This window comes from Onychomys torridus, chromosome 11, assembly GCF_903995425.1.
Source record: "Onychomys torridus chromosome 11, mOncTor1.1, whole genome shotgun sequence".
NCBI lineage: Eukaryota > Metazoa > Chordata > Mammalia > Rodentia > Cricetidae > Onychomys > Onychomys torridus.
In genome coordinates, this window is record NC_050453.1 from 18,569,260 (window position 1) to 18,583,380 (window position 14,121).

The 14,121-nt window shown below is 40.7% G+C and overlaps 1 protein-coding gene and 1 pseudogene across 8 annotated transcripts in view; one reads left to right on the plus strand and one right to left on the minus strand.

Moving 5' to 3' along the window:
- Sdccag8 (SHH signaling and ciliogenesis regulator SDCCAG8) overlaps positions 1–14,121 on the minus strand; it is a 202,756-nt gene that overhangs the window by 170,339 nt on the left and 18,296 nt on the right. For all 8 annotated transcript variants that reach the window (XR_004946180.1, XR_004946179.1, XR_004946181.1 and 5 more), the window contains exons 6-8: positions 10,784–10,924; positions 6,346–6,410; positions 5,871–6,059 (exon numbers count right to left, since the gene is read on the minus strand). Coding sequence is in view for 3 of the 8 variants with exons in the window: in XM_036202138.1 (XP_036058031.1) it covers positions 5,871–6,059; positions 6,346–6,410; positions 10,784–10,924 (395 nt within the window). In the remaining 5 variants the exon portion in view is untranslated. The remainder of the gene's footprint in view (positions 1–5,870; positions 6,060–6,345; positions 6,411–10,783; positions 10,925–14,121) is intronic.
- On the plus strand, positions 12,060–12,448 carry LOC118592994 (annotated as a pseudogene).

The following is a 14,121-nucleotide window of genomic DNA, read 5'->3' on the forward strand; positions in this document are numbered from 1 at the left end:
AATTGATGAAAATGACTCAATTTTTATTCTAAATGAAATAAAACAGTTAATTGTTCTGATTGACTATTCTGAAGCACAATAATTATGTGGAAAGTGGAAGACTCAAAAGCAGATTAAATTATTCTAAAGTAAAAGATAAATTAAATGCAAGCAAAATAGAATTTGTACTTATTTGAGTTGCAAAGAAAGAGTCTAACATAAAAAGGGGACTGGCTTCATAAGATATGCAATCCAAAAGGACCTATGATTCTACAAGAAAGTCATCCTTTAAAGATCAGTCTGAGAACATAGGGCCACCTCTCTTAAGTTCCTGAGAGTTTCTGAATAGCAGAAGTTATAACTTAATGACATCCTTCATTCCCTGATTCTACAGTGTTGGAAAAAAAAAATAGCTCCCCAGCTCCAAAGAGAATGGCAAGCATCTTAGTGTGTGGAAAAGAGTTAGCAGATACCACAAGGCCAAGGTCTAACAGATCTGCTTCTCATGGGAGACATCTTTAGTCCACTCAGTTCATCGTGGGGCCATCCCATTATCAAGAGTAGTATTTGTTCCCTAGCAGATGCTCAACAACATAAAGGGCAAAAATGACAAATGTATAGTCCCTGCAAGGTGGCTCACTGGGGCAAAACACTGCCATCAAGGCTGACAAGCTGAGTTTGATCCCAAGGACCTGCATGGCGGAAGGAGAGAACCAACTCCTGAAAGATGGCCTCTGACCTTCCCATGTGTGCCATGGCATGCATGTGTGCTCACACAAACATATGCACACATGCAATCAGTGTAAAATCAAAAACTTAAAATTTAGAAACTTTTTTAGAAATCTGCTTTTGTATGAATATGGAAATCCCAGCAGGAAGACTTCCAAAGTCATACCAAAAGAAAGTTCCCACTTAGTCATGTTGTGAGATTTAAATGGAAAAGGTCAATATTACTTAAAGAGCAAAGCAAAAGTTAGTCCTTCTAGTTCAAGATGTTTCAGAATGTAAATTCATCCCCTCTTAAGTCCCAGAAAATCATTAAAGATGATTTCTAAACACAGATGTTTCATTAGATCATCTTTCAGGAGATGGTAACAGGAGTAACTGAACATCTGCACAGACTGGACTGACCCTCGGGGAAGTAATGAGAGCCATCCAGGCAGCTAGAGATGCTACACTTAGCATGACGTCTCGCCTTTGGCTGTGTTCCAGCTCTGCTCCCTCATTTACCCAACAGTGGATACTCAGGAAAACGAAGTGCTCTGGGTGGCGCCCAGGCCTGTCGGTGGGAAGCCTTGTTTCCTTCCACCCGACCTCACCTGCCTGTCACTTTCTTAGCTGATCTCCTGTTTTCACCCAACACTGGCCTCTTGCGTCCAATGAGACTACTGGTTTTCTGTTCTTCAGAATTATGAAGCCACGCTGGCAGGCAGCCAGGTGGACTAGTGGGAAGTTGTACTCCTGTTCCTGAAGCTGTGTCCAGAGAGCAAATCTAGTGCTAGGCCTGAGGATGTTCTCACAGAGGGACAGACACAGGTGACATCATCTTCCAAGGCAAAGTTCTGTAAGCACTTAAAAACAACAGATGGTGACTTCAGGGACTTGGCCAGGCAGTGTCCTGAGGAAAGGGGCTGGCCACACAACGGTAAGCTCATACTATTCCACAGCCTGGAGCAAACAGTTAGGGAAGAAAGACACCAGCTGAACACAACTGGAATTGACTGTAGTACTTACTGCAACACTGGAGGGGCAGGGAGACACCCAGGTAGAGACCTGAACACCTTTAGCCATGGGCATCAACACAAAGGAGCGGGTTGCTTTAAGAGATATGTATCAACTTTATCTTGAAATACGGGGTAGTAGGCAATGTCATTGTCAATTTTAAGCATTTTACAATAAGCATCATTTTAATAAGCATTATCACTACTGTTTCTAAAGGAAAGTCCAGAGGCTGATGAAACATTTCTTTGTTCCCCAGGTCTGGAAAGCTCCCTGCTGCAGTCTTGCAAAGCCAACTAGACAGAAGCCTGCCAAGGATCACAAAATGGACCAAAATCCCAGAACAGCACTATAGGAAACAGTTCTCCAAAAAAGAAAAAAAGAAAAAAGTAACCAGGATTTCTCTGATAATTCTGAAGGACCACCTTGATCTGGATTAAGAAAAAGAAGGAAAGAAGTTAATATTACTTTGGCCTACTTTACAACAAACACAAAGCAGCCGAGTGGAAGGCACTTCAGGTCAATTTAAGTTAATTGAAAAACACAACCAATATCAACAAATATTAAGTTACCCACTACAAATCCCTATACACCCAATATAAAACAAACAAATATATGGGTGGTCTGATGCCCATGTTATGCCTCATCCCATCCTTGTCTCTCACACAAGCCAGCCCTGAATCACATCCAAACAGTACTCGCTAGAGGGTGGAGTGAGTCAACTGACAACCAGTTTCACAAGGCATGTTGCAAAAAGGCTCCAGGAAACATATTTAAGGTCCAGTTTTCGAATTCTGCCTAAAACCATATAGCACGAACTGACTTTAAGTACACAAAGCTAGAAATCCAAACTTGAGACATGCTGGATGCTTTCTCAAAGTCAGCGTGACACTCTGTGCATTAACAAGTCAGAATGGTCTAATACTGGATCAGACTAAGGGAAGGGAAGCACACAACCCAAAACTCCTAAAAGTAATCAAGGAGAGACCTTTCACCCTATTCTGTCACTGAAACGGAACACAAAGCATAGTGCTGATAAAGCACAAATGGGAACTACGCAGGCTGGCACTTCCTTTCTGAGCCTGAGAGCCAGGGGAAGATAGCAACAGCAGAATTCATAACTGACAAGAACATAATGTCTACATGAAAGCCAGACGCTCAATGAATGGAAACACTGTGGGCCTGTTCAACACTCTGTTCCCAACCTAGAAAGCTCGTGCAATAGAGGGTATACCCTCATTTTATTTGCTGGGTGATTTTACTAGACTAACTAGTTACTATATTTGAAAATCACTTAATATAAAATACATTTATTTTTATATTTTCCTGTAAAATTAGTTGCTGTGGGATGTTCTGTATGTCAAATGTGTTGCTCTGATTGGTTAAAATAAATAAAGTGCTGATTGGCCAGTAGCCAGGCAGGAAGCATAGGGTAGGTGGGACAAGGAAGAGGAGAAGGCGGGGAAGTGAAGGCTGAGGGGAGACGCTGCCTGCCACCGCCATGAGAGAAAAGACATAAGGTACTGGTAAGCCACGAGCCACATGGCAAAGTATAGATTAATAGAAATGGGCTAAATATAAGAGTAAGAGCTAGACAATGGTAGGCCTGAGCTAATGGCCAAGCAGTTTAAATAATATGAATGCCTGTGTGTTTATTTTATAAGTGGGTTGTTGGACTAATAGGGCTTGGCGGGGGCTGGAGAGAAGCTCTCCAACTACAATTAGTTACCCAATAGGATTAAAGACTATTTGAAACAAATCTTGATTTCTAATGGCCTTTTTATACTTTAACCTTTGTTGAATATCTGGTGTCTACTCTTTCAAATCTTTTCCTATGAACCTAGAGAAAATATGGAATATTGAAGATGACCTAGAAAATCAAATGGCTTTGTTTGGTGTTATCTTTAGTAGTTTTATTTACTCTGGAGTTAGTCTCACATTAGTTCATGTGTGTCCTCTACACTTCTTTATGTGTGTGAATGTGTATGTGCAAGTTAGTGTGAACTATGTGTGTGGGTGTGCATACAATTCTTACTTTTTCATATTTATTTACTTTGTGTGTGTGTGTGTGTGTGTGTGTGTGTGTTTACACGTGAATGTGTCACAGTACACCTGTGGAGGTCAGAGGACAACCTGCAGGAGTTGGCTCTCTCCTTCCATTATGTGGGTCCAGAGGCTGAACTTAGATCATCAAGCTTGGCAACAAGCAGCTTTGCTGGCTGAGCCATCTCTCCAGCACCCCACCCCTGGCAATTCCTTTTCTTTTTTTTTTAATACTGTCCATAAATCATCACCGTTGACATAAACCACAGCTTAGTTATTCCTTTGAAGGATACTCAAGCTCTCACACCATTACCAATAACGCTACAGAAGCATTCTTTATGCATGCTCTACTGTGAGCACATATGAGCTTTTCTTCACAGGAAACCACAATGTATTATTTAAATATTAATGGCTATGCTCATTTCATAGTGCCACCAGCAGGGCATGAAAAACGTTTGCTTAATCTTGGCCTCACTGCAATCATCGATCACTAATCTTCACCAGTCTGATGGATTGTTTTTTTCTTGACTTGAATTTCCTTAAGTACAAATTGAGCGAATATATTCGTATATCCTGACAGCTTCCTCTCCCACAAATTCTTTCTTTACTCACAGAGCTGCTGTCAGTGTGCCATTTCTTATTTCAAAATTGTTTGTATACTCTACTATTTGTTATACATGGCAAGTGTTTTCCAAGTCTTTTACTATAATTTCCAATATTTTATTTTAAGTAAATTAAATTAATCAATTGATATTATTTTACAGTGCTGGAAACTAAACACTGGGCATGCTGGATCAGTACCACACCTCCTAGCTACATATCCAACCTTATGTTCTGTGAGACAGGATCTTGCTATATAGTTTAGGCTAGCTTACACCTCTTAATTCCTCCACTTTAGTCTACCAAGTACTGTTATTATAGGTATAGGCTATGATGTTCAGTGCCCATGAATTAATTTTTTAATGGATCAAGGGAATAACTGTTTTTCTGTTTATGACTTTCTCTTTGCATGCCATGCTGAGGATACAAGTTCAAGGATTTCAGTTTACTTCTAGTACTTTCATGACCTGAATTACATTTGACTCTTTATACATAATTCACTTTTTCACCAATAATATTTAATCGAATGTGACCCTTTGAGACTATTAAGAAGGTTAACCTTGAATCGGGGGGTGCAGCCAGAGATCAGCTGACTGGAATTAGCCTTAGAGAAACTAGGAATTTGGATAGAGAAGAGGAGTGCCCACCTGAGCCAGATACTCTGATAGAACCCAGAGTGGAAGTATCAGTGCTACTTTCACGTGTACATGATGTATTCTAAAACTACGAGGAAATCATGAAGTCAGCAGAGGACCAAGTGGGCGGGGTTTAGTGAGGGAGTAACTCTGAAAGGATGCTGCCTGGGCTTTCGGATTGAGCAGAGCAGAGGGGGTTTGGGGAGTCATCAGCATAGGAAAACACAGACTGCAAGCCAGCACTGGATGCTCTAATAAACAATAATTTTCAATTTCGACTGAATGAAATTTTACAGAAAAAAAAAAAAAAAAGACTTCTTCCAAAGGAAACTAGAACACGAGATGCACATGGAATACTGTAGTGTCTCAGCTGGGTCAGAAGTTGAACAAAAGCTCCTCCATAATTGCTCCCTAGTCAGCCTTCATCTGCTAAAACTGACAGCTGCATCCTTCTTGCACTAAAGCATAATATACCTTGCAAGAGGCACATGAAGATGTGTTGAGAGTCCATTCTGCCTAAACCACATGGGTAAACCCAAGATATGGTGAAATCTAAGGAATTCCCAACCTACTCAGTCTTGTAAAGCATAGTGTTAAGGATAGGGTCACTGAACTGGGTGACCCGTGAAGATTATCTATTTCAGTTTTCTTACTTCAAATGAGATTTGAACTAAGAGGTAAAATGGTGTGTTCAGTGATAACTGTTACCACCCACAGCTGGCAAACCAGATCCTAGCCATTCTTTCTTCAAGAAAGCCACAATAAAGGAACCATCTAAAATCTGGTTTATTTGGAGCTTAACCACATGTGACTGAGCATGGGATCAAAGGACACCATGCTTTAGAGACATAATACCCTCCACTAGCAAAGACTCCGGACACGATGCAGACTTACTTAGTCAGTGTCTCAATGGTCTGGATGTGCACGTTGCTATGGGTCTGGGAAAGAACAGCCTCATGCTGAGCACATTTCAAACAGAGGCCACCCACACGGCTGGACGCACTAGCAGCCAGAAGAGACTCTTTATGCTTCAATCTTTCCTTGAGGTCCTCACAGTTTTTCTGATATTCAACTAAGTCTTTCCTAAAAGAAAGTGGAAAAATTTTAAGCAATGTCCAGGGAAAAGTACTTTCAAATGCAGCCTTAGAGAGAATTTGTACCACCATGTGTCATGCTGACATATGTATGGTATGTCACTAATTCTTATCACAATCTTGAAGCAAAGAGTGACTGCTTTATTGTTCTACTACATATAAAATGCTGTCAAGTAACACTAATTTTGATAACACCGGTAGCTCATCAAACATTAAAGTCTATTTTAAGAACCCCATCCTTTTGCTTTGTCTATAAATAGATAACCTCACTTTACCTCAAAAGCATCAACTGAGACTCCAGAAGGTCACTCTTCGCCTCATATGTGAGTTTCAGCCTCTCCTGTGAATCAGGGCAGGAAAGCACATTTTTACCATGTCTTGGTTTCATAGGAAAATTTAAATTCTAAATATTAACTCGAGTTTTTCACTCTTACCCACAGGAGGAACAACGCTGCAGGACATTTTCAATGGTTCACTCTCACTCTGCTGTTCTGATTATTAGATGAATGTCAATAAAAAACCACTGGCTCCCAAATGGTATCTGCCTACAATTTTGATTTTCTTTCAAAACTGTACATAGCAGGTCTTACCCTTAAAAGTGTGACTCTGCAGAAAATTGATAGGTTCATGAGGGTAAAGCCCAAACCTCAACAGAATCCCCCACTGTACACAAAGCATGTTTGCCATGCCATATAGACATATAACAAATCGAGAAGGCTAAAAGTTTAATGTCTACTACCATAAGCCAAATGGCCACCCTATCTGTCAGTCAGCTCCATTATGCAATTTACCATTTAACAAGTACTTTTTCAGTGTCTACACAAAGCTGCCTCAAACCTCATCAAGAGATTACACTCTACAAGGAACAGAAAGGCACATGAATCTCTGTGAGGTAAATGGAAGGGAAAACAGAATCCGGCTAAAAGAAGTCCATCAGGCTTCTCAGTGCAGGTGTTAAGATTTGAAGGATGGTTTCCAAGACATCAGAGGCAATGGAATCTAAAGATACCACACCATATCTTTGGGTATCCTGACCCTAGCATCAGAAGGTAAAATGCTAAGAGAAAAAGTGGCTAGAATTAGGAGAAACATGAAAGCTTGGGACACAAGAAGAATATAAATGTTAAGAAATTATTTCTCCAACCCAAGTAGCTGAGGCACTGGACATACACGGAAAACTTTTTATCAGATTGAATTACATACACATAAGAATAAAGGGGAAAGAATGCCTCTAAAGAAGTAATTGCAAATCCATAGTAAGAGATAAAACTGTGAGCAATAAGCACCAAAAGGCAAGTTTTTAATATAAAGAGGCATTCAAGAGTCAGGTTGGCCAACTTTTTTTTTTTTTTTCTGGTTTTTCGAGACAGGGTTTCTCTGTAGCTTTGGAGCCTGTCCTGGACTAGCTCTGTAGACCAGGCTAGCCTTGAACTCACAGAGATCCACCTGCCTCTGCCTCCTGAATGCTGGGATTACAGGCGTGCGCCGCCGCCACCACCACCCGGCGGCCAACTTTTATAATTGGTTAGATATGAGATGGGAAAAGACCCTAAAATGAATCCAAGGTTTCTGAATTGAGCAATAAAGTGAATGCTAGTGCTAAATGTTATTTCAGATCAATTATGGAGAGAAAAGGAACTCACAAAAATAATTCGAACAATGACAAAAAGGGGAGAAAACAATGGTACAACAAAAAACTTAAAAAGCAAGGTGGCTATGTTGAGTGCAAACCAACTGGATGGATGATCCCATTAATTAACAATGGTACATGTGCCATATCATAAAACTAACATGGCGTGGCTGAAAGCTAAAGCCCAGCTATGTGCTTCTCAGGAAAACTCCCCTGAGATACAAACATACAGACAGATTAAAATAAAGGACAGGAAAGGAGAAATACCATCATTCTAATGCTAGTTCTTAAAAAGCATGACTTAGTAAAATAGCAAAATCTGTAAGATTTTTATCACGTGAGGAGTCAGGAAATGAAATATGAAAATAAGTATCATTTATGATAGCATTCAAACCAAGTTAAGATTAGTGCTAATGAAAGATATTCTTTACTCAGAGAAACTAAAAACAGTCAAACATGGTAAGACATTCCATATCCCCTGCACTCCAGAGGCACAGGCAAGTCATGAGTTCTAGACCAGCCTGGGAGAGAGCATGCCCCAGGGCATCCTGGGCGACACAGCAAGACCCCGTTTCAAGAACTCCAAGGGCCAGGGATACAACTGAGCAACACAGTGCTTTGTCTAGCTGTGCATGGACCATGTTTTGGTTCTTAGCACCTCAAAGGAAAAAAAAACTAATGAAAACTAAGGGTGACTTAAATAAATGGAGTTGTATGCAGTTCAAAGGATGAATGCAATGGTATTAGAAGGATATTAATTCCCAAATGACACATACTCTAAAGGCAATCTAAATAAAACTCCACAATGTATGTGAAAGTGCAAGGGGCCAAAACAGTAGAGGTATTCTTTCTTTTGGACAAAGGATAATGACTTAGGAGACGTGGCCTACCAGATTCAGGCTGCCATAGCCAAGACAACATAGTATGAGCTCAATGAAACAGATACTGAGGCAGAGCCACTCTTAACCTGTGGAAAAGGTGTGTGATACAGGCAAGGCTTCACAAGAGTATGCTCGACTTACATGTGCAAGGTCTTGGGTTGAACCCTCAACACCACAAAAACAAAATACAGAAAGTAAACCATGAAGGCAAAAGATGACCTTTTCAATAAATAGAACTTTGATATATTGATAAATGCATGAGTGAAAAGCAAACTGTGATCTGTGTGCTTCACATCACCTACCAAGATGAATTTTGGGCAGACTGTACATCTAAATGTAAAAGACACAGCTATACTCTCTGGAAAACACTTTAGGAAAATATCCTCATGTCTGGGTAGGAAGGGGCTTTTTTAAGAAGATACAGAAGGTACTATACAATGAACAAACAATGATATCTTTGTAACAAAAGCAAGCAATTAGTTATCAGAAGGACTAAAAAGTAAACCACTTACTTAAAACCATAGTAAAATGTGTGTGTGTGTGTGTGTGTGTGTGTGTGTGTGTGTGTGTGAAAAGCCTTGTACCTGAATATATAAAGAACTCCCCCAAATCAACATATCAGATAAATGTAATAAAATAAGGAGCAGAAGCACTCCAAGGAAGGAGGTTTGCCATAAACTCAAGGACAACCTGGGCTACATAGTAAGTGCTAGACCAGCCTGGGCTACATAGAGAGACTTTATATGAAACAAACAAACACAAAAAACAAACACAACTCTCAAGCAAATGCACACAAATTCATCATACAAAACTGTTAGCAGCATGTAAAGAAGAGTGTGGGATGTCAGGTTCACAGGATGACAGGGTGTAAACTGGTAAAGAACTGCTTGGAAGATGACCATGTGCAATCCACGTTTAATCTACATTGAACACTGACAGCCTAAGACCAAGAGTTCCACCCTCAGGGACATACACATATAGATGTGTGAGGTGCACTCCCACAGGCATAATGAACGTCCTCTGCAGCAATACACCAGTATCCAGCAGCACTAGACAAGTCAACTGTGGTGTATTCATCCAGCGGTCCCCCAGTGAAAACAGACAGGCGCTTCTACCACACACAGTAACATGAATACAAACACAATGGTGGGAAGATAAATGGTGGGACACACATGTAATCTCAGCACTTGTGAAGTAGAGGCAGGAGGGTTGAGTTCAAAGCTAGATTTGGTACCACAGTGAGCTCAGGGCCAACCTGATCTATATGAGACCCTTTCTCTAAAAGTCAAACTAAATTTAGAAGACAAAGGGGAGGGCAGATAGGGAGGATGGGGAAAGAGAACAGATAAAAGAATATGCACCATTGTAAGATTCCATCTAATACACATTTTTTTAATTGGCAAGATTCAAGTACAACGTTCAGTAATGCGTTCTTGGCAAATGTTCATCAAAGTCAGGATGCTCATTAGTTATGGGATGGAGAGACAGTAAGTGGCAGGGAGCACAAAGTCTGCAGAGCACAAGAGTGGGAAGACAATCTTGACCCAGAGGATAATTACACGAGTGTTCTTTCAGAGATAAAACACTGGGCCCTAAAACTTTGTGTTGAGTGCCTTAACGAATGTATCTTAACTTGTACCACTATTAGAAATGTTAAGGAAGAGCCTGTTGAACTGTTCCAGGGTAAAGCTCACTTGCAACCTTAAAAGAGCAGGCTGAAAGCACTGTCAGGTGTCAAGTGAAAATGGACGGCAAGGAAGGTAGATACAAATACACTCAACTGTCTGGGAAGTTTGGGAATAAAGGAGATAAAAATGTAGGGTCATGAACAGGATAAATAGAAAAACAATCTTTGAGAAACCATAGACATCAGACTTCTTAAAGAAATAGCTTTAAGCAACTGCCTTGAATGTAACCAAAGAGCAACGAGAAGCATAGCCAAAGAACTAGAGGATGTTACAGAAAGGAGCGAGGAAGAACTCTAGAACAGAAAAATACAGAAACCGGCAAGACAAATCCACTGGAGGTCAGGAGTGAATGTGGGCAGGCAGAGCAACCATGGGTGAGCCGCAGGGTGACTGAAGTGGTCAGCTGAGGAGCAAAGGGGTAAGGTGAAGAGTGACCATATGATCCGACAAATCCACTTCCAGGTCTAAACTCAAGAGGCTGAAAGGAGATTCAGAAAAAGAAACCCCCACTCACCAGCTCTAGCTTCCACTTTTCAGCATCACCAGTGGATGTGGCTTTGCCAGTTTCAGCATCACCGTGAGAAAATGGTCTCTTTGCAGCTTCATCCACCCTAGAATCTTCTCCTGTCTTCATCCAAGAATCCTGAATGTTTCCCTAAAATAAAATGCACCATTAGTTGCAGCTGGCATTCAACAGTAAATAAATATGCAGACTATAAATGGACTCATGAATCCCACCCATGAGGAAAACGCACATGCTGAAGTCCTAAGTCACACATCACTTTGCATGTTTGTGCTATTAGGGCTATGCTGGAAATGGGTATTACAGGGTCAAGTGCCCACATGTGCAGAGAGTAATCCAAATACCCACAGAGGAGCCTGGATGCCTATGTACTGACCATTCTCCTCAGAAGACAGACATTCGGAAACTGATAGCTCAGTCTCAAGTTTGTCTTTCATTTCCATATGCCATGGAGGCTAATGCAAGGCCTGGATGCCATTTTCAGTATCAAAAAAGAGAGAAAAATAGAGCATATGTGGCAGTAAACAGAGACATGTACCACATGTTAGGGACTCAAAAAGGAGTGGTGGGGAACAGGACATATAGCTAAAATGTGTCACAGCAAACAGAAATAGCCACTACTGTGTGAGAACAGAAATCCAAGTCACCATAAAATTAAAGGTAAGGCAGGTTATTGTTCTTTGTTTAAAACACTACTAAATTCTGGCTCACAGTCGGTCAACTTTGATGAACCTATAAGCAATTTATAATCTCTGCTTTCAACATTCAAGGAGACAAGCAACTTAAGGATCTGGGAAATGTATGTGGGTGGTAAGGACTACCATACTTCTACTAATTTAGAGCAACCAATAATCCCTGAGCCTTTGCTAAGTGCCAGAGGATGCAACAGTCATAAGGAAGGAGAGGCCCCCAAACCCTGAGTTATATATGGTAGTGCCATAGCGATCTCGAGCAGTGCTGATAGTCTCCATATTCTCTTTCAAGCTCAATGTAATGCAAGCATATATACAGTGCCTATTGTTGTTCAGACATGGGTGTAGCACTTTCTGTGGTCAAACGTGTGTAGAACCTATTGTGTGCACACAAGTGTATACCATGTATTATGTAAAAGAAACCTGTGCTAATAACTTGGAATACAAAAATAAAAATGGCAAAGCTTAGCTCCAAGGGATTTACAGTCTAATGAAGGAAGACATACACCAAAGCAGTTAATTAAGAGTTAAAAAGGGCTCTTTTTGTCCTGTGTAGCTCGGGCACTGTAGCCACCATGAACTACACAGTAATGATCTGGACCAGGAAGTTCATGACTAACCGTCTGCTTCAGAGGAAACAGATGGTTATTGATGTCCTTCACCCTGGGTAGGCAACATTACCAAAGACTGAAATTTTGGAGAAGCTAGCCAAAATGTACAAAACTTCATCAGATGTCATCTTTGTGTTCGGATTTAGGACCCACTTTGGTGGTGGCAAAGCAACTGTTTTTGGCACGAGCTATGGTTCTCTAGATTATGCTAAGAAGAAAGAGCCCAACACAGACTGGCGAGACACGGCCTCTACGAGAAGAAGACCTCCCGGGAACAGTGGAAGGAGCCCAAGAACAGAATGAAGAAGGTCAAGGGCACCACAAAGGCCAATGTTGGTGCTGGCAAAAAGTGAGTAGAGATTGGATACAGCCAAAGGAGTAGATCTGTGGTGATTTGATCTGCAGTGGTGTGTAGACAATTTTGGAGAGAACAAATAAATTAAAAGCTTATGTGTCTGGAAAAAAAAAAGAGTTAAAAAGGTAAGTTCTGGGCTAAAGGTGTGCCTGGAGAACCTAGTAAGGTCAATTAGACTCATCTAATAAGGTCCATCTCATCTTCTGCCCTCACACCTCACCCCAGCTTCTGCAGTAAGTTCCTTAGAAAGCCCAGAAAAGTTTTGGTCCTGGTGTGTCATTTATCTAGGTCATCAACTAGGCCAAAAGTTCCAAGGCTTGTTGGCTAGCCTCCAAGTGCAGAGATATAATGAAGAATAGAGACAATTTCTTCTCTGGGTGGAACCTCGCATCGACACAGTCTCATTCAGTATGAGCATCTCCCACTACTTTATGCAGACAGGCAGCAGAATATGAGGATAGGTAAATGGGTTCAGGAGCCAGACAGTCCTGGGCTCTAGTCCTTGCTTTACCATTTTACAGCTCTGTGATAGTACACCAGTTACTTAGGTTACTTAACTACTATGTATTTTAACTTTCTCCTTGGAAAAATACAAATAATAACACCTGCTTTATATGGTTATTGTGAAACTGAACTAACACAAGATAAATAATAGGCTTGATACAGTGCCTGACAAACCCGTGCAGTCACGACAAATGATAGTTATTACTACATCATGTTTCAGTTATTCAAAAAGAGGACATCACACAACACTGGGAAATCTAAGTTCAAATTAGCCAAATAGCATTGCTGAGACTTAGTATGAACTTTGAGTCACTAAAAAAAGCCTACTCTTCCTTAGAAAAAATATTCGTCATCTACTGACACTTAAGATCTCCTACAAAGTTTTATTCATCTTAACTGGAATACAGTATGCATCGGTGACACCCAAGGAAAAAGCAGGGGCAACTGTTCTGTAAGAGTGGGCCCACAGAAGGCTACGTGAGGTCAGCTGGCATACCTCCACGGGCCATTTCAATCTTTCCATCCCTTTCATTTCATGTGAAGGAGGAAGATGGACAACACAACCTTGCTGGAACCGTGTTTGTTCTAAGATTCTGACTAGTCTTCTTTTGGCAAATACTCCTTGCTCAGACTGCAAGGCAGATGTGCTGTGCCCGTCACTTCCCTCCCCAGGCATTGCTCACTTCTCCTGGCTTCTTAGTCACTTGTCTGCCTGATTTCCTCTCACTTCACGTCCTCTTCCCCCACTTCTTTGCCACTGTATAAATATTGAAGACCATGAATGATTGACTCACAGCTAAGGGATTATATAGGTATAAGAAAACACACGACTATTTTTTAAATGGGCTATTCCTAAGCACTTTTTAAAGGTTGCAATCCTTTTCAATTTGACATTCAAATTATAAGTACTAAGATGTAATTTTTAACCACCAATATTAACTATATAAAGCTTCAAAATAACTACATAACAATGGGTAAGTAACTTGTCACAAATGTAAATGGAAACACAGAGAAACAAATGGAAACATTAATCACCAGTCCACTGGTGAGTTTTCAAAGTTAACACAATCAGCTGCTTCTCAACAGCAAATTCTTACACACCCACGACTCGGGGATCAGAAATGAAATGCTAAGTCAGACTGGAGCAAGAAAGCTTCAAAACAAAAA